Raw genomic sequence first — 20,649 nt, 5'->3', positions numbered from 1 at the left:
CGAATCAACATTAAACAGTATGAACCACCGGTAAACACATACACTGTGTACAGCAAATAATTGATGAACTATTTAATCATACTAAAGCAAACCTAAAACTATAGATTTGTGCAAACCAAAATAAATAAAGTGCACCTTGTGTTTATACTTGTAAAATATGCAATCAAATAAAACAAATGCATAAAATACAACTGGGAATTTTAAACCAGAAAAAGCAAAGATTAATTAAGGCCAATATTATTCCAAGATGACAAAAAGTCTAAAGGAAGTCAATTGGCAACAAAAAGTAGAAGCACAACGCTCTTTTACAAAAATCTACTCTACGAATTCCTTAAAACAAAGTGGATTCCAGGAAAGGGGCCCACAAAGTTTAACAATATTTTTTGTAGGAATGTAAAGTAGAAACCGTTCAAGATTTTTTTTTAGAGCCAAAGCAACCTCTGGAGAAGCTCCTAAATTACAGAAACTTTGCCTTTACGAGGCGACACTTTCAATTTCAAGACAGATGAGGAATAAGAGAACCATCGAAGAGGGCCCAGAGCATACAGCAGAGTCCACTCTGGACTGGATAGTGACTCCTGAGAAGGGGGAACCAATGCTTCCTTGAAGCTATCAGGATGACCTGCACTTTCTTCAGACTTTTGTGCACAGAGATAAAGGGGATGGGGTTGGTGTAAACAATAAGCCCTGAGGCCAAAGAGAGGGAACAATACCAACATAGCCCTGGGATTCCTCTCTGAAGAGAGAAACAAAGAAAGCGTGAGTTTTAGGAGGACACAAAGAAGTCTGTAAGTGGAACCCCAAATCACTTGAAAGAATTCCACCCTCAGGGAGTAGTCCATTGATGAGGGAGAGATTCTACTTATGTCTGCAGTCACATGATCTATCCCCAGTTTGTAACTAGCATAAAGGGAAAGATGAGATACTTCCCTGGTGAAGATTTGATGAGCCACAAATCCCACAGAATGGAGATTAAACACCCTCCTCCACTGTCATTTCACATAAAATGTGGCTACCAGGTTGACTGTTCTAACTAGAACTGCATGTCCTGTCAGAGATGAAGTGAAGGGTACAAGAGCACTGAGGGTTGCACATTTCCTACCAGTTCAAATATCTAGCAGCCTCTGCCCGAGACCTCAGACTGGAAGAAGGCATAATCAAGGATTGCTCCCCATCCTTTCAGGCTGGCATCAGTTGTAATATTCAGAGGAACTGGAGGAGACACGTCTGTCCCGCTGGAGAAACTTCTGGAAAGAAGCTATCAGTGGAGAAAGCAGCTGATGACTAATTTGAATGTCAAGAAGAATTGACCGTCACAAAAAGAGGATGTATAAACCCAGAGGTTTTATGTGGAACCATGACCAAGGAACCACAAAAACTGAGACAGCCAACTGCGAGCTGAACATCCCTTCAGAAGATTGCTGGAGCAAAACTGAAGACTGATAATCCAAAGAGGAGGAAGGAAAACCTTTCCAGCATATGTATTGAAAAGGCCTCCTATTAGCTGAACACACTCGCTTGGATATAGACTGGACCTGTCCTGGTTTATTACCCATCCATGGTCTTGAGGAAGTAACAAACTTGGAGTGACCTTGGAAGCCTGCTGTAAAGGAGCATCATGGACAAGACATTCATCTAGGTACAGATGAATATGGATGTCTTCTGGATGAAGAGTCACCGCAAAGGGAGCCAGAACATTGGTGAAGTCCAGAGGAGCAGATGAGCCCACATGGGAGAACTTCAAGTAGTTAGTATCCACTTGAGATGGCAGGAAGTGTTGGTGTTCCTTCAAAATGGGAATGCGTAAGTACACATACTTTAAATATGTTGATATTATAAAGTCTCCTATATAAATTGACTGAAATTATTTCAAGTGTATCCATGCAAAATAAAATGGTCTTGACAAAGGTACTCACAACTCATTGATTGATGATGGGATGGAAAATTCGTAAAGGCTTGGTAACAGAAAAGAGGATTGCTTAGACTCCTAGGCCTAGCTCGGAGTCTGGAACAACAGAGATGGCATTTTTTAAAAGATAGATGAGCCCCTGCTAAAGCGCAGTGCTTATCAGAGGATGTGTAACCCAAGAAGTTGGGTGGAATTGAAGAGGAACAGGAATAAACTCAAAACAAAATATTACAATTAATCAAATATATAAAAATAAATGAGCAAAATTGAAAATTTGAAAACCTTTCTCTATTTGATTGTGAATTAAACAAAATATTTCGAACACTTAGTTTGGTATGTACTTGTTTTTGTATTTTTGTGTTTTGTTTTGAGGTTCAAATTATGGAAATTGCTTAGGCCGGGGGTACCCAGCTTCCAATAATCACTTAGTTGGGGTCCTCTGATTCCTGTAATGATTCATTGGGAGTCTACAAAAGTCAAAAGGTTAAGAACTGCTGCTCTAGTGCATGCAATGTTTGTTAAAGTAGTTGATGAAATATCGCTACTAGTGAAGGTTTGTAATCCATCTCGTAAGAATGAGGGGTAACAGTAACCATGTGCTTTTGCATGTATTTTGAACAAGAAGCATTTTCCCAATGTCTTGTGTAAAGATACAGGAACTCACATGAACTGATCCGTCTTCGCTCCATACAACAGCATGCTTACAAAAGGTATATAGGAGGACGGTACAGTGGTGGGTTCAGAAAAACAGACAGATTGGTTGAAAGTATTCAGAAATTCCGACTTCATATCTTAATTCATAAGGTAAGTGGGGGCGGCATGCATGACACAGCTTTTTATGTAGAACTTAGCTGACCATGCTGCTGGTCATTACTTAGGTAGACAAAACCTATAGGATAGGTGTAAGAAAATGGTTATTTTGGTTGGGGGTGACCACCCACCTCAAGGAATAATGATAACCTTTGTCTGGGTGAACGCTCAAGGTTACTACACTAACCCGAGCTGAATCCCAGGTAGCTATTGCACAGACCAAACAGGCTTCACTTAGGGCACTGTGTAAAGTATTTAAACAGTACCAAAAGAGTAATAAAATCCAAATGCAAAACTGTAAACATCCCAAACTGAATTAGAAAAAAATTGTATTTAATAAACAAAATGACAAATCCAAAAAAAGGGGAACCGAAGATATGATGAATTTTTAATGTTGTAAGTAGGATCAGTGCAAAGAAGCATAAAGTGCCAAAATTAGTCAATGGTTGTAGTAGATCGGATCTAGGTCCAAAGGTCACTGGTCAGCTGGGCGGTTGCAGGAATAGACCTTTTGTAGCTGCTTGTATCCCAGTAGCTTTACCAGTTCAGCTTTATGTCTCTTGGAGTCCACTTCTTTGTCTAAGTACAAGAGGAAACAGGTCCAGTCCTTAGGGGTCCTTCTCAGGTTGCAGACAGTAGGTTCAGTCTTCTTCTTATATTTGTTAGGGACAGGAGTGTTCTGAAGTGGGTGCCTGGAGATGGCACATTTATACCTGGCATGAGCTAGTGAATGGAAATGACTACTAGGCACACGTTAACCAATGAGGTTTTAATATGTACTCTCGTTTTCCAAATAGAATAGTTAGGCCTGCCACAGGAACACAAAAAATTGCTTTTCTGTGCTAGTTACTTAATGACATGTTAACATTACATTTCTACATGTCCTACTTTTCAATACTGTGGCTTGTGGACTTTTTTTGCATTCCTTAGTGATTATACTTTATCTATGAAGTCAAGCAGCAGTCCCTAGACACAAACAGGCAGGCCCTCACATGCCACTGTTTTTAGAGCACCAGTGGACTAGAGTGCTAAGGATGCAGAGACCCGACTGAATGTTTTTTCAGCAGCTGTAAAAAAGGACAGAGCCGGATCCCTTGGCCAAAGGGTTATTAGATGAGACTCAGGCTCAAGTCGGACTGTTTAACTCCTGTCTTCCAAATCACAACAGGGACAAAGGCTATCAAGGAGAGTCATGATCATGCACAGTAAGGTTGCAGGGAATTATTGATTGTTGTTGGAGATGTATTGCATAGACACTGTGATGGGGTCTGCTAGCATGCAGTGTCTCTTTCAGATCACACCCGCACTGTGCCCTGTAATAAAATCATACTCCGTAGCCATAGAAACAGTGACCCTGCACACAATGAACTTCAAGCTGGAGAAGCTTACCTCCCCAGTCAGTTACCCGGGACATGTTCCCTTTAAGGAAATGCCTCTTTTTGTATGGTCCCTCCCAAGCTTTTGGACTGATGCTGCTGTTTTTTTAACTTAGAGTGCATGGAGGCCTTCTAACTAGACCTCAGTGCCAGTGCCCTGACCCTAAAACGTGTATGTTACATTGGCTATAGCCAAATTACATTGGATAATTTACTGGTAAGTCCCTAGTATAGGACACCCACAGCATGCAAGTTAGTCACCTCAGAGATTGCAGCACTGGTTTTGCTGTCCTGGGTGCGACACATGTATAACGAATCTCCCAGTCCACCATTGCAGACTGGAAGAGCAGTTTTAAACCATTTAAACCACTTAAACCAAGGGCGTAGCCATACCTCCCTCTGTAATATTCATAAGTCACTCCTATGGCAGGCCTGCCGATCACTAAGGCAGGGTGCAGCATATTTCTCGGACATAGCATGTATTTTACATGTTTTGGCAGTAAAACATGAAATTGTCATTTTCACTGTGAAAAAATGTGGTTACATGTGGACCCCTGAGTTGTCCTAACTCCTAAACAAGACGACCAAAGTTGACACTCCAAGGTAACAAACTCGACTTGATTTTCAAGTCAAAATTAATTTAACAAGTAACAGTATGCAACTTTTACAACTTTGTCACTTTGTTGTTTTCAATCTTCTGTGCCCTTAACGGTTATACGAGGAGCCTGAACCCAAGACAGCTTTCTGCCTTCCTTTGGAGACATGCTAACAACTCTCAGGAAAGGAGACAATAGGAGCCTTCACTAGAGAGAGGTGTTAATTCCTCCTCCAGGAAGCCACACACATGTTGACCCAAAAGGCAAGCTTCAAAGTTACCAGGAAGTGATCATTAGGTGGAAGGGAACTTGGTAGTGCATTGGCTACTAAGTGCATCCTAGCCTGAAGGCATTTTCTGAGCATAAATAGGGCACCCCTGGCACTCAGATCTCAACTGGAAGTAGGACTGCCCTGTTGCATGGTGGACCTGGCAAAGACGGGCTGCACTGGCATGGACTGCACCCTTTGAACCAGGTGGCTACAAAGAAGAGGGACTGTGCCTGCTGTGTCCTGCTCATGAAAAAGTCGTCCCCAGAGGTCAGCCAAAGCAAAGAGACTCCAAGGGTCAGTTGGCCTACTTTCTGTTCACAGCATGCACAAGGGCACAACCACTGAGAAGTCTGCTGGCGAAGTTTGTGTAGGAAGCTGGCTCTTTATATAATGGAACAAAACAAGGTACACTGTGTAGAGAATCCAGGCAACCCCAATTGGTTTACAGAGGCAAAAATGATAACCCAAATGCTCTTTTTTGTGGTAGTGTGGGCAAGGAGTTAGGCTTATTAGAGGGTAGTGCTAAGCATCTGTTATACTTACAGATGCAATAAATGAGACACACACAAGAATAAATCAGAGAACAATTTAGAAAAATAACTTATTTTTTAAAATATGAATTTTTACAGGTAAGTGAATAGATCCCTTTAATGCGTCTTTATGCAACAACGCTTCCCTATGGGAGAAAAGGCATATGTTGCATACAGTGATTTGCATTCGGTTTCTGAGGATCTTCTTCAGGACTTAGGGTCGTAGGGGGCCAAAGTACCACTAGCAGTTACTCATTACCTGCCCTGGGGCGTCCGGGTGCAGAGGTGTGGGTCGGGTTGGTAGTTGTACACACCACGTTGGTGGAAAGAAGGGGGGCCACCTAGAAAGAGGCTGCAGAGAAGGACTTGAGGACAAATCCGGGTGCTCCCAGCAGGGGTCTTGGGTCACAGGGGTCCTGGGGAGAAGAGGGCACAACCGGTTAATTGTTACCCAGGCTGATGTGCAGAGTGGAATTGTTGGCTGGGATCTGTGCGTCTTAGAGCCTTGCATTGGTCGGTCTTAGCTGGTTGAGGGTGCAGAATCAGAACAGCTGGGCCACTCTGGAAGTGGGTCTCTGCAGTGCTGATGTCCCTCAACGGCTGCTCAGTTTGAGTGCAGTGAGAATCTGGATTGGACTCTCACGGGCTCTGTTTCATATAAGGGGTCCAGTATCCTGGGTACTGGTCCTGTGTGGCTCTGGTTGGCCCTGGTGTCCTCTCACTTGGTAGAGGAAAAGATCTGACCTTCAGGAGCACAGGGCCCTCTTTCTAGGAGGCTGCTTCATCAGGCTGGCTGGGGAGCAGCAACTAGGAAAACTGGAATTTGCGTTTCGGTTCCTGCAGAGTCCAGGTGAGTAGCTCCTCTGCTTCAAGAAAGATTGCTGGCATTTACAAAGGGCTGGTAGTCTCCCGGGGTTCCTGGAATCTGATCAGCTGCAGGACGAGTTGCTGATCATGATTGTCGAGGCAGGGTTTAGCACCACACATCCACAGCAGTCCTCTGTTCTTGCTGCTAATTTTTTTCCTCCTCTTTTTGATCCGTCCAATTCAAGTTCCTCGTGTCAGGGGTGTCGCGATACCGGGTGACTGGACTTCAAACAGCACAGAGAGGACTTCGAGGGACATTGACCCAATGACCAGGATTGCCTCACGCCCTTCGTGAACTGAGGAGTAGCCAGCAGAAGACCCCAACATCGCATCCTTGAGCATCTTCAAAATCCTTCATCCCTTTCATCAGCACCACTTCAATAGGAATCCATTTCACAGAGGATAAAGTGCTTCATCTGAGCGGTAACTGAATCCACGGACCTTGCTGGTTCCCCTGACTGAATACCTACTGGAGTTGGCCATCTAAAGCGACTCCTAAATGACCTCAATACAACTAGCCCAACTTTCTTGTGAAAAAGTTTCTAAGTGTCAAATTTGTTGAATTTGCCAATGCTGGTTTGCGGTTGAGTGAAATGATTCTGTTTACTATACCTTGTAAATTCTGTATCTCCAGAGCCCTCCGGTGGAACTTTTTTGTTGCGGTGGGGTCTAGAAAAAAAGTCTATTTTTATAAAAAGGTTTCTTATTTCTTGAGTGTCATTTTGATTTCTTCTCCAATTACTTTGGTGCTGTTTAAATGCTTTACACTTCTTTGAGCATGTCTTGCTGCTCAGAGGAGCCACAGCTACCCACGGTTGAGGTGAAGGTTTGATAAACAAAACCTACTGGTCCTAAATGGGTTGGAAAGTGTATCACGCAGTGAGGTTGCACAACCACACCACATAATGGGCAAGTTACATACCTTCGGTTAACGGCTTATCTGGTAGAGACACATTCTAGCCACAGATTCCTTACCTTTGAACTTCCAGGCCTCAGGCTGGATCCTGAAGATTTTTCTTAGCAATACCTCTGTGCAGCGTTAAGTGGCATCGGTCAACTCCGCAGGAGGTAGTCTGCGTTATGTTTATTGGCGTTGTAACGTCCGCGTCGTCAATATAACTGCCATTCCGGCACACTGACGTCAGTACTTTTCATGACTTTCCACACCAGAAGCACAAAGCCATGAAGTGGCTGACCAGGGTGTGTTAAAAAAATGAACAACTAGGGCCCTGAAGAGGAACATCCCTGACACTTAAAACCAAGTACGCAGTGCAGGGAGGATGGGTCGGTCAGTAAGGAATCTGCAGCTAGATCATGTCTCTACCAGATAAGGCGTTACTGAAGGTAAGTAACTTGTCCATCTGATACAGACAGCTAGCCGCAGATTCCTTACTGTTCAACAGATACCCAAGCAATACCATAACCAGAGGAGGGACTGCAGAATCCTGTAAAACAGAGCAACCAAACCAGCCTTTTATGCAGACCTGGGAATCCAAGTAGTAGTGTCTGGCGAACATGTACAGAGATGCCCACGTGGCAGCTTGGCAAATGTCAGAGACGGGAACACCGCGCTGAAGAGCCGTGGTGGCTGCCATTGCCCTGGTGGAATGGGCTCTAAGCCCGTCAGGGGGATCCTTCTTCACTAAAGCGTAGCAGATTTTAATACAGAGGATGACCCATCGAGATATAGTCCTCTTCTGGACAGCACAACCTTTCTTTTTACCAAATAAAGAGTTGGTCATCACCCGGGACTCTTTCGTTCGATCAAGGTAGAACGATAACGCTCTTTTTGGGTCCAGACGATGGAGACGTTCCTCTTCCTTGGACGGATGTGGGGGTGCATAGAAGGTGGGAAGAGTAACCGACTGTCCTAGATGGAAGGGTGTAACCACCTTAGGCAGAAAGGATGACCTAGTCCGGAGTACTATCTTGTCCAGAAAGATTGCCAGGTAAGGAGGCCGATAGGACAGTGACTGCAATTCGCACACTCTCCGGGCAGAGGTTATAGCGACCAAAAAAGCGGTCTTGATGGTGAGCAACCGCAGAGGATAGTTATGCAGCAGCTCAAATGGTGCACACATCAGAAAAGTGAGCACCAAATTAAGGTCCCACTGGGACATAATGAAGGGTGAAGGAGGAAACCTTCAAAAACCTCTGCACTAGAAGAGATTTGAATATAGAGGGCTGATCAGGCAGTCAAAAAAAAGAAGAAAGGGCCGAAAGGTAGCCCTTCAAAGTGCCCAGAGCAGAACCCTGATGGGCCAAAGAAAGTATAAACAGATTTACTTCAGATCAGGAAGTAGATAAGGGGTCTATAGAACGGTCTGTACAAAATTTACAATGTTTGTTCCATCAGCAAGCATATACCAGTTTCGTGGAGGGACGCCTGGCTGCTAAGATAACCTCACAGACTTCGGGAGAGAGGTCAAAAGCTGTCAACTGTCGCAGCTCAATCTCCATGCAAGGAGTAGCAGAGTGGAAAGTTTCGGGTGGAGAAACCTCCCTTGCTGCTGCGACAGAAGATCCACACAAAGAGGCAGCCTGACTGGAGGATCGATGATCATATTTAGAACCTTGGGATACCAAACCCTCTGTGCCCAGTCCGGAGCCACAAGAAGAATGTGCCCAGTCACTCTTGATCTTCTTGAGCACTCTGGCCAGAAGTGTTATGGGCAGAAAGGAGTATAAGGGACCTGAGCTCCACTTGGAATGAAAAGCATCACTGAGCGAGTGGCGCCTTGGAAACTCCAACGCACAATGTCAGCTGACATTGCATGTCCTCTTCGGTGGAGAAGAGATCTAACTAAGGCTCTCACCACTGCTGAAAGACTTTGTACCACCTCTGGAAGGAGACGCCATTCGTGATCTGCAAGGCACCTTCAGCTAAGCTCGTCTGCCCTGGCGTTCAGAGAACCGGCCAGGTGTTGAACCACCAGGGAAATGCCCTGATGTTCCAGTCAAGACCAGAGACGCAGGGCCTCTTGAAAGGGAGTCCACAACCCCACTCTGCCATGTTTGTTGCAGTACCACATGGAGGTAGTGTTGTTCGAGAACACCTGCAAAAGGCTTTCAGTGCCAGCTAAATTGCCCAAAGCTCCAACAGATTGATACGGAGCTTGGCTTCCGTCGGAGATCAGAGTCCCACTGCAAAGCCCACATGTGCCACAGTGCATGGGTCACTAGCAGGATGCAGGAAGCTGTGAGGCCCAATAGCCTCAGAGTCATTTTCACCAGGGTCCAAGATAGAGGCTGAAACATCGGTATACAAGCATCAATATCTTGGACTCGCCGTTCGGGAGGATAGGCCCGAAACTGCACCATGTCCAGAACTGCCCCAATGAAAAGTAGCGTCTGAGAGAGAGCTAGGTGTGACTTCGGAACATTGATAGTGAACCCCAGCAAATGCAGGAGATTTGCCATAGTCTACAGGTGGGAGACAACTGCTTGGGGCGAGCCCCACCTTCAAAAAAACAGTCATTGAGATAGGGGAAGCCTGGAACCCCTGATCTCTCCAGATGGGCTGCGAACACTGCCATCACCTCTGTAAACACCCGAGAGGCACTGGTGAGGCCAAAGGGAAGCACCACAAATTGAAAGTGCTTGTGACCCACTGTGAACCGCAGGTAGCGATGATGGGCCGGCAGGATGGGAATGTGAAACAGGCATCCTGGTAGTCCAGCGCTACCATCCAGTCTCCTGGGTCCAAGGCAGACAGGAAAGGAGCAAGAGTGAGCATCATGAATTTCTCCTCCTTGAGGAAGTAATTGAGGGCCCTGAGGTCTAGGATAAGACGAAGGCCTCCGTCCTTCTTTGGGACCAGGGAGTAGAGGGAATAACAACCACTGCCTACTTTGGGACTGGTACCCTCTCTATAGCGCCCTTGGCCAAGAGAGTTGAGACTTCCTCACGGAGCAAGGCAAGCAATCCTATATCAGCCGATCGTACACTGGAAGCTTGGATGGAGGAGTAGTCTCGAAGAAGAGGGAGTAGCCCCTTCGGACTATTTGCAACACCCACCTGTCCATTGTAATGTTTTGCCAGTGGTGGAGATGATGAAGTATTCTGCCACCAACAGGCTGGGAGTGATCCTGGGAGATCAGACTAGGAAGGTTTTGCAGTGGAGGAGGAGGTGGGGGCTTGGCTATGGGTTGACGCGGCTGATAGCCCCTTCTGTAGCCACGAAAGGAGCAAAAATTGGATGAAGCCCTGGGGCGGTAGTGAGGTTCAAAGACTTGGCTGTGGCCCAGAGTCTTTAAAGCGCTCAAGGGCAGCATCGCCTAGTCTCCGAAAAGACAAAAGCCATCAACGGGCATGTCCATGAGGTTAGCCTGGACATCCCCCGAAACGCTAGACGTTCTCAGACAGGCATGCCACGGTTGTGGAAATCGCTCTACCCAGCAAGTCCGTCGTCTCCAAGCCAAATCTGATGGCGAACTTAAGCCGAGTCCCTCCTGTCTGATATAGCTTGGAAGAGTAGAGCCCGGTCCTCCTCCGAGACACTGGGCAGCACTTGCGTTACCGTATCCCTATGGAATGGGAGTAAAGGCCCAAGAGACATGCGTGTTCACCAACTGCAATGCTAGGCTGCCGGAAGAAAACATTTTCTTACTGAAGTTTTGCAGCCTCTTCGATTCCCTGTCCAGGGGTGCGGAAGGGAATGCGCCACGAGAAGTGGAAGCTTGGACCACCAAGCTTTGGTGGGTGGGGTGGGTGGTGAGGAAAAGGGGAGGTCGCCCGGTGCACGGCGGGCCATCCTCCTATTCACAGGAGCTCCTGTGCTGGGTTTGGACCATGTCCCAGAAGGACATCTGTCGAGGCCTCATTTATTTGAAGTTTTATAAAGCGCGACGGGCATCAGAGCAATGTACAAAAAAAGACTAACGTTGATATGAGAAAACAGCATGAGTACAATACAATAAGGAGACATAACAAGTACCTGAAACATAAAAAGTAAATGGGGGTGTAAGGGGAAGACGAGGTAGCACGTGATCAACAGGCAACAGCCCTACTAAACGGGGCTGTGGAGTATTAGCAGAGCACTAAGTCAAAAGGACAACAAAATACATTTCGAAACACAAAGTAGAATGATTGTGAAGGAAGTGACTAGCGAATGTCTTAGAGGCTATTGCTGATGAAGTCCATCCAATAGTAGCCATTTGACCTGTTTTTTAAATTAAGCAGTCAAGGGGTTGGCTCTGATCTCTGTAGGAAGGGCATTCCAAATTCTTGGAGCCAGCCCTGAAAAGGTGCAAGCGTAAGTTCTTACTTTGTTGAATTTAGGCGGCTTCAGTAGTAGGGTATTGGAGCTTCTCAAGTTTTGACTGGAGAGCTCGAGTTTATTTGCTAGGTAAATGGGGGTATTGAAGTGTATAGCTTTATGTGTCAGACAGGCTATCTTGAAGCAGATCCTTGCTTCAATAGAAAGTCAGTTAAGTTGAATTAAGTCAGGTGTAATATGATCATTATTTCTGGAGCCTGTGATGAGTCTGGCAGAGGCGTTCAGAGTAGCTCTTAGCAGAGATAACCTAGACTTGGAAGCCCAGCTAGGGTCACCAAAGATATTCCAATTGTTAGATAACTAGGGATTAGACTGCTGACTGGATGTCCTCTGGAGGTAGGAAAGGTTTGATTTTCCTAAGAGTGTTGAGCTGATTACTGGCACTCCTAATGGCGGCACTGATGTGCCCATGCATGTTTAGGAATTTGTCTGGGATGACGCCAAAAGAACAAGCACAGTCCACCATATGAGGGGTGAAGTTGAGTGCTAAGATTTTTTTGATCCAGTTTTGCGTAGGGGCCGAATGGTTGCGGGGGGTAATCAGAAGAAATTCTGTTTTGTGGGTATTTAGTAACAGATGATCATGCGTTAGCCATTGTTGAGTTTTTTGATGCGCCCCATTAGGAGTTTTAAGTTCATCTGGAGAGGAGATCTTCAAATACAGTTGAGTGTCATCAGCATACATATGGTACTCAATGCTAGTACCATTCAGAATAGCAGTTAGAGGTTCCATGAAGAGATTCAAGAGCGTGGGCCAGAGTGCAGATCCTTGAGGTACCCCAATAGAGACCGGGGTACTGGCAGCCAGAGATTGGTTGACTTTGATTCTTTGGTTTAGGTTATGCAGGAAAGAGGTGAACCAATTTAAGACCGGTCCAAATAACCCCATTGTGTATTGAAGAGTAATGAAGTTATTATGTTTGATAGTGTCAAAAGCAGAGGACAAGTCCAGAAAGATTAGAAGACAAGGAGCATCTTGGTCAAGAGCCCTCAAGGCGTCATCAACAATGTGAGTTAGAGCTGTGTCTGTACTGTTTTCTGTTCTAAAGCCTGACTGGTGTCGGACTAGGAGCTGAAGTTTCTCAATGTGGTCGCACAGCTGTGTGTGAACGCATTTCACAAGCAATTTCGCTAAAGACATGATGCTGGTGATCGGATGGGAGTTATTGGGATCCGCTTGGTCTGCATTAGGCTTCTTGGGGATGGGTGTGACTTGCCCCATTTTGAGGCAGTCCAGAATCCTCCCCTGTAAGAGAGATTGTTGGATGATTCTGGACCAAAGAGGGAGAATGGCCGCGTTGCGATCTTTGAGCAAATTAGCGGGAAGAGGATCACTGAAATGGTTGGCTGGTTTAAGGGACACCAAGGAATGGGACAACACCTCCCCATCAGGAAGCAGGGAGAAATTCCAGGAGGCATTGTTTTTGGGAGTGTTCTCTGTGGGGTATAGCGGCACACACACTGCCAAAGGTACTGCCAAACCCAAGGCGCTCATAGACATCAGGTTAGTAGCTGCATGTTAAAGTTCCCGATCAATACTCCTAGACTTTTCAGAAAAGTACGCTGAGAAGTCCTCCTCACTGGGTCCAGAGGTCTTGATTGCCGAAATAGGATCGGTATATTGGTTAGCCTGTTGTTTGATGATATTAAACAGTTTCTTGGGTCAGTTTTTAGCACTGTCTAGCTGAGCCCTGAAATGATTTGTTTTATCAATGCGAATATGTTATATGAGCTTCTCATCTTCCTTAACTGCTTGAGACTAGAGGTGGAGGGAGCATTTCTCCAATGTCTCTAAGAGGGCCTCAGTTTGCAACGTTCATCATTAAGGGCGCCATTGAACCTGGGTTTGGATTGTTTGCACAGTAGCCTTTTGAGTTGCTTCGGAACAGCAGAGTCGAGAATATTTGACAGAGTTGATGTAATGATCCGTCAACTCTCCAAATTGTTCATATTAGGGGGAGGTTCCAGCAGATTCTTGCTCAAGTTGGATAGATTAGAGATGTTGAAGTCTCTCAGATTACGAGCCAGGTGTTTGTTTTGGAGCGGTTGACCTGGTCTGAGCAATACCCGTGCATGGAGATTTGGTGATGATCCGACCAATCACAGGGTACAATGTCATCAAGTTGAATGATGTGATCTCTAGCTATGATAAGGTCAATTTAGGTCGGAGAGGTAAGCCTTAAAGGAGCAAACTAGCGGAACATTTGTGTCATTCCAGTGAAGGTTGAAGTCACCAAGGAAGATATGGTTCGAGGCCGAGCAAGCAGAGATGGATTCCATCAATTGCTCGAAGAAACGCAAGTTATCCCCAGCGGGACGATAGATCTGTGAAGCAAACAAACAATCTTGCCCTTTCCCAAATTTTAGTGACTAGGAGCTCACAGGCGGACAGCAGATCATCATGAGTCTGCTTCAATACGAGGCTAGAACAACGGATGCAGGCAATACCCCCCACCCCCAGATTTGATAGATCTATCGCATCTGATTATGTCATTATCAGGAGAAATTAAGATGTCGAGTACTGGGGAGGAGTCATTGAGCCACAACTACGTAAGAATCAGGAGGTCCGATTCTTGTGAGATGATGAGTTCAGAGATATCTGCTGCGTGTTTCACTGCTAATATGTAGTTGAGAAGCATCGATTTGATATGAGAGTTTGTAGTTGCTTCCACTAGGTGAGACGTGGCGACCTGAAGTAAGTTATCCTTATTCATGGATCTAAAGTTAACGCTAGGTTCTCTATCCGGATCAGATGAAATAGTGAGTATAATGCTAGGAGAGAACGCATAGTCTTCATACGATAGAAATAGTGAGAGTGTCATCATCCGACAGCTGTGGCTGGAACCTAAGGGGTCTAGAATGTAGGTTGGGAAGCAGTCAAGAGGGCCGGCGTGGGTTGCTAGGGTAAGTGCCAAAGGAACTTTCCATTCCACCACGAATAATACTTGCTGGAGGAGTAGGGAGGTCAGTCCCCGGGGGAGGATAGAGATTGCACAACTTCTCATTCTTCAACAGCAGTGTAGGAGGATCTGGAGGTTATCCTTTACCGTAAGGAGGTCCAGCTTTAGTTCACCCAATTTCTCCTCAATCAGGTGAAGGCTGTCACAGTCAGGTACCAGCCTCGAATAGGATGAAGGGCGAGGCCCCTTCTCCTCACATCATTTGCAAGATGAGATAGACCCCTGCTGGATCTCAAGTATAGAATCCATTGGTGGTGTAGGATTGGCATAGATGGTTTCAGGGTTCCAAGCAAGAGGTTGAGGAGAAATCCTTTGAGGTTGCAAGGGGGAGGGGGGTCTGTAGTAGTATCCTGTGCAATGGATGTAGAGATAGAAGAGGAGGAAGGACAAGGAGGGTTCAAAGGAAAGGGGGCCCTGAGGTAGTATCCTGTGCAGTGGGTGTAGAGGTAGAGGAGGAAGAACATACAGGGTTCAAAGGAAAGGTGCTGGGGTTAAAGGTGTATGCAGGGTAGGAGAAGCAATCGGATTAGAGTTGCTGGTACTAGGAGATGGGAGGCATGTAGTGTCAAGGTTTGGTTTTGCTAATATTACACTCTATCGTGTTGAGGGCGGTATCAGAATGGATCAACATGAGAGAGGTGGATGGGTGCCCACAAAGTGTGAGGTAGCAGGCGGTTCCGTAATAACAGGGAAACTAATATGTTTTGGGCTAGCAGGTTTAGGGTTAATGATCAGGTTGAATGGAGCAGAGACAGGAATGGAGGACGCAGAAGGTACAGCCGTAACGGGGAGATTAGAATGACCTAAATTGGCAGGATTAGGGTTACTAAGTGTATTTTTAATCTTATTAAAAATACTGTCAAACCTATTCAAATACAAATCAGAAGCTTGAATAAGGATGTTGCCGTTATTGTAGAGAGAGATGGTCAGTTCAGCATTGAGGAAACGGGATGGAATTATGTTAATATGGAATAGGAGTGGTGTTTTACACAGAGCTTTGGAAAGAAGCATATCAGTAAAAACTCGTCTCCACTGGTTCTTCTAGTTGTGCAGAAGATAAGGTCTGTCACCACTATGCCCTTAGAGGCACATAGGTAAGTATAAGAGATGAGAGTTTCAGGATAGCGTTTGAGTAGATTGTGCTTAAAAGCAGTTGGGTTTATGAACTCGAGACCCCAGGCTGCAGGACCTCTGTCAAGACATTCGTCTTGGCTGCCACTTTAGGAAGCTGCAGGTCAAGGACCTCTACAGCCCTATGCACCAGCATGGCAAAAGAAGCTCCCTCCTCTGTAGGCAGGGTAGGGGGGGGTAAGTGTCCAGACCACTGGCCTCACCCAATTTTTCATAACGGTGCCAATGTTGTTGTTGCGAGATTTCTAAAGGATCCTGCTCCCTACCTCTCGCAATCCTCTTCCTCCATCCCTAACCCTTCAGAATAGGGCAGAGAGAACGGCATGTAGCCATATGACTCCGTAGGCACCTGTCTCAGCGTCGGAGGATGCCTGACCGGCTCTGTGTAGTCTGGAATGAGGATCGCGTAGGTGTCGCAAGTGGGCATCGGCGACAATCTCGGCAGACGCGACGCCAGGAAAGGTCGCTGTGGTGTGACCGACGTTTGTCCGGACCCCATAACAGGTCCACTCGGAGGTCGTGGCACCGGGGCCAGAGCCACCAGCATGGGAACCACGGGCCCCTCCCCCCCAGTCTCCACACCTGGGAGGCCCAGAGGGGCACCAGTAGGGTCAGGGTGCCCAAACATGGCGCACATGACATCATTAAATTCTTTCAGTTGGACATGGGTCGCTCCCGGCCCCGGAAAGGGAGGGGAATGCGGAGTAGACCCAGGCTCCCGCTCTGCAGAGTGGTACCTCGTATGCCGAGGTTCCTCCGCCGCATCACTAGACAGGTGGGGCGAAGTCGAAGCACGCTTCGAATTCCTGCGCTTTTTGTGGTGTCTCTTACCTGATTTCGACCAAGAGGATTTAGATTCGCCTGAGCAGTGCTCGGACCTTCCTCTCGAATGAGACCTGGACTAAAATCAAGACAGACGAGGGGACCTCCGCAGTGCAGTACGCCGGATCGCGAGAAGCTTTAAGGACCGCTCCCTCCAAGCCTTCAGCACCATCGCCCGGCAGTCGGAGCACGACTTGGAGTCATGGTCGCGCTCCAGGCACCACAGACTGACCAAATGGGGGTCCGTGACCAACATGGCACGATGACAGGCGTCACACAGCTTGAACCCTCAAGTATTCTTGCTTGACATGGAAAATCGGCAAAAAGTCAAAAAAAGTCCGTCAAAAAAATGACAGGGGGTAGCTCTCTTCAATGGATCGGCACTGATGGCGCGGAACGAAAAGAACAGACATCAGCGTGCCGGAGTGGCGGTTATATTGACGACGTCGATGTTTAGTCAACCGATGCCACCTACTGGCGCGCAGGGGGAACTGCTAAGAAAAATCTTTCAGATCCAGCCTGACGCCTGAAAGTTCAAAGGTAAGGAATCTGCGGCTAGATGTCTCTATCAGATCCACCCCATTTCTTCACATTCCCCGACTGATAATATTGTTGGGGATGTGCTGCACCCCGCTCACCCATCTGAAGATGCATCCATGCGTAAGAGTGGAGGTGTGGTTCAATAAAACAGGGGACTGATAACCAATATATATGTCCCAGGAGAGCTTCAGCAGTAATCCAAAAGTCTACATGTACGAGATGCTAACAGCTCTGTATAGGTCTTCAGTAAACATTAGTGAAAGGGGCTAAATTTCAGAAGAGGCTGGAATGGATCGGGGGGGGGTAAAGATAAAGAAAATTACACTTACCTTGCACCGCATCTCTCCTTGTCGCCCCTCTGCTCCGGCCAGAACAAGAAGCCCCAAGGCTCCTCTAAGCCAATCACAATTCAGCGTTGTGATTGGTCTGAGCACCGTGGTTCGGCGCTCAGATGGGGACTGAGATTCTGGGCATGATCTCCACCCAGGCTGTAATGCAGCCTGGGCGGACACCATTTAAAGTGCGAATGTCTGTTTAGCTGGCCCAAGACGGCCGGCCAAACATTCATGAGCACTTACTGAGTGCCCACCACTCCTCCCCCTGCTCCTCTGTCAGCAGAGTAGCCCCGCCCACAAAGCTGTCGCAGTAGGAAAAAATAAAATGATAATAACATTATAATTTTCTTTTTCTTTTATTTACACTGCTCAATTTCTTTAAACGCAGGAGGAACATAAAGGTGTGTCTGCTCAAATTGGCAGGTCTATGGAAGGGGTGAATCTCAAGGTGTGGCCAGTAACGAGGAAGAGTGAATAAGTGGTCTTAATGTAATACCACAAGGCAAACTGAGTTATAAACTTAACTGGAGACAATGTGAGATGAAAAACATGGTGCAGTCGTAATTGTCACAATAACTATAAAGACCTGTCCGTTTTTCTTTTCTCTGCAAAGATCACATTCTCCTTTTGGGACTAGGGTCATTTACCCCGGTGTGACACCCGAATATGATGCAGGTTCTGACGAATGGCAGCTTTCACACAAATTTAAAAACTAGAACAAGTTAGGAATAATCCCAGATATCTCACGGCTATCAATTAACAAATGAATTCATGAAGAGACTGCCTTGGTTATGGTCTATGGTTTTGAGCCCAACCTCTCCTGATCTTTCACTGCCCCATGTCTTCCAGCTCCTACAGCACCCCTGAAGGAATACATACGGGCCCAGCTGAGTGAGGAGTTGTCACAGCTGCGATCCTCTGTGCAGGAGAAGCTGCAAGAGAGCGCAGACACCTTCTCTGCCAAACTGGCCACTCTGGAGGAGCCATCAAGTAAGAAGCCTGCTAAGGGCAAGGGAAAGCGCAAGTGATGGAAACGGGCAGTACTGACCTCTAGGGAAATTGGACACAGGCGACCTCACAGAATGCACGCAATATCAGAAGATGGCAGTACAAACCTGTGAGAAGCAGGCAACTGAATGCTGCACCATGTCAAGTCTTACCTAGCAAGGATCAAGCTTGATCATTTGCACTTTGTTGATGATTTGTCATATGTTTTTTGTAATGCAATAAAAACATGTATACCCTTTTCTGACCTGCATATGCATGACTATCTATAGAGGTGCATTTAAGATGCTTTGAAGTGAAAGAATAACAACATAGATTGTCCTGCTAGCCAAATCCAAGAATGGGTATTTTCCACAATTTATCCTGAGGTAAACAAAGTAGGTCCACTGTTTGCCTCTTCTTGCACACTGCCTTGAACCTTCACCCAAGAAATCACTGACAACTGTGCTTTCCGCCCCAGTAGCTGGAGGAGACATGCTAGCTTTTAGGTCAAATAATCAAATGTACAGGTCCATATCAAAGATCAACTTATACTAACTTAAGAGTACATGTGATGATGGGGACTTTGCAGTTTTATTATCCATAGATCGGATGGTGGTTTTAGGGGGGCAAATAGTGTATATTTTACTGTAATGATTTTCATCTCTAAACACCTGTGAGAATTTTACACCTCAAGAATCTTTTTTCCTGTCAAGATATTTTTTTTTACCTATTCCATTAACCGTTTGGTAACATCTGCCATGGGCACATTTACAGGTCATTCTGATAAGATTTGTTTCTGATAGATACATCTGCCGTGTGGATTCCTCACCTTGTGAATATCCCCTTGCGTCAGCAACATTCGGAAATTCTTTTTGTAGCTTCGCGCCGACGTGGATCCGGACGTCACAGAGGCACGGCACCGCTCGCGACTCCGCTGACGTCACCGACGCCTATAATAGGCCCACGCCGGCGTGATGACATCAGTTCCTTTTTTTCCGCGTCGTCGACGCTAACGGTTTTCTGGGATCATACTGTAGCTTTACAGTAACTTTGTTTCTATTATCCTGTTATTGTGTCTATCTTGATATTCTTCGAGATGTCGTCGAAGAAAACTGGATTTAAAGCTTGCGGCGAATGTGGCAAGACTATGTCTATCACCGATCCTCATGAATGCTGTGTCTGGTGCTTAAGTTCCGACCATGACGTCGAGGATTGTCCTTGCTGCAAGAAGATGACTCCGAAGGCTTTAAGAGAGAAAGAGAGACGAAACTCCTCGTGGCAAGACTTAAAAATAAGAAAGTTAAAAAGTCTTCGAAGTCTCGATCTCGACGGTCGAAGTCGAGGTCGAGGTCTCGTTCGAGGTCACGCTCGGAGTCGTCTTCAGCTCACGCTTCGAAGTCTTCGAGGAAGAAGCACAAGAAGAGGAGCCATGAGTCTCGTCATCACTCTGGAAAGGACTCTAGTTCGAGACCGAAGTCCCAAGTCAAGCTTCTGTGTAAGGAAGTGGAAATTTCAGAGTCAGAAGATCATAACTCTGTTGGTGAGGCTTCACATCCGAATTCACCCGAATCTCAGAAGCAGGTCCATTCTCCGGTTCCATCCAATCCTTCTGTTCAGGAGGATGAAGGTGAGGAGCAGGGGGCTGGTGAAGTCGAAGTTCCGGTGCCTGCGGGTTCGTCGACCCCGGTTCCTGGACTTGATGAAGAGGTCGACGTTGTATCGACTCCACCTCCTCAGGAACAACCCAGAGGTCCATATCCTGATTTTCCAACTCCAGGTCAGGATCCTTCTCAATTCCTGAACGCCATGTTTGGTGTCTATTCCAGGGCAATGTTCCAGTCTGGTGCACCTGTTGGTCCCACGGGTCCTATGGCTTTTAACTTGGGTGTTCCCCAGGCTTATGCCCCTGCGCCCTTCATGCCTTTTATGCCAGCTATACCACCGCATTGGCATTTTCCGACAGGTGTCGTCGACGCCGAAACGCACGACGCCGACTCCGTCGACGCCGGTTCCATCGACACCGATACCTACGACTCCGAAGCAGGATTCTGCTCGACTTCGTATAAAAAGACCTCATCCGACTTCGGGTTCGACGCCGGCACCGACCCCGTCGGAGTCGATTCCGAATCCATTGGCTTCTGTTGTGAAGGAAAGATCTCGGAGAGAGGCCCAGAGACTTCTGGAAGAAGAAAGATGTCAATATTCAGATACTGAAGAAGGGGAGTTACAGGATTCTG

The 20,649-nt window shown here is 46.5% G+C and overlaps 1 protein-coding gene across 1 annotated transcript in view; it reads left to right on the top strand.

Moving 5' to 3' along the window:
- The window catches only part of CFAP119 (cilia and flagella associated protein 119), a 107,742-nt gene extending 89,068 nt beyond the window's left edge, over nucleotides 1–18,674 (top strand). The window contains exon 9 of the mRNA XM_078652853.1: nucleotides 18,275–18,674. Within this exon, the coding sequence (XP_078508979.1) occupies nucleotides 18,275–18,453 (179 nt within the window). The 3' untranslated portion in view covers nucleotides 18,454–18,674. The remainder of the gene's footprint in view (nucleotides 1–18,274) is intronic.
- The last annotated feature ends 1,975 nt before the right edge of the window (nucleotides 18,675–20,649 follow it).

Source organism: Lissotriton helveticus, chromosome 7 (genome assembly GCF_964261635.1).
Source record: "Lissotriton helveticus chromosome 7, aLisHel1.1, whole genome shotgun sequence".
In the NCBI taxonomy this organism is placed as follows: domain Eukaryota; kingdom Metazoa; phylum Chordata; class Amphibia; order Caudata; family Salamandridae; genus Lissotriton; species Lissotriton helveticus.
The sequence above is the reverse complement of the archived record's forward strand: the minus strand, read 5'-3'. Positions and strand labels throughout refer to the sequence as shown.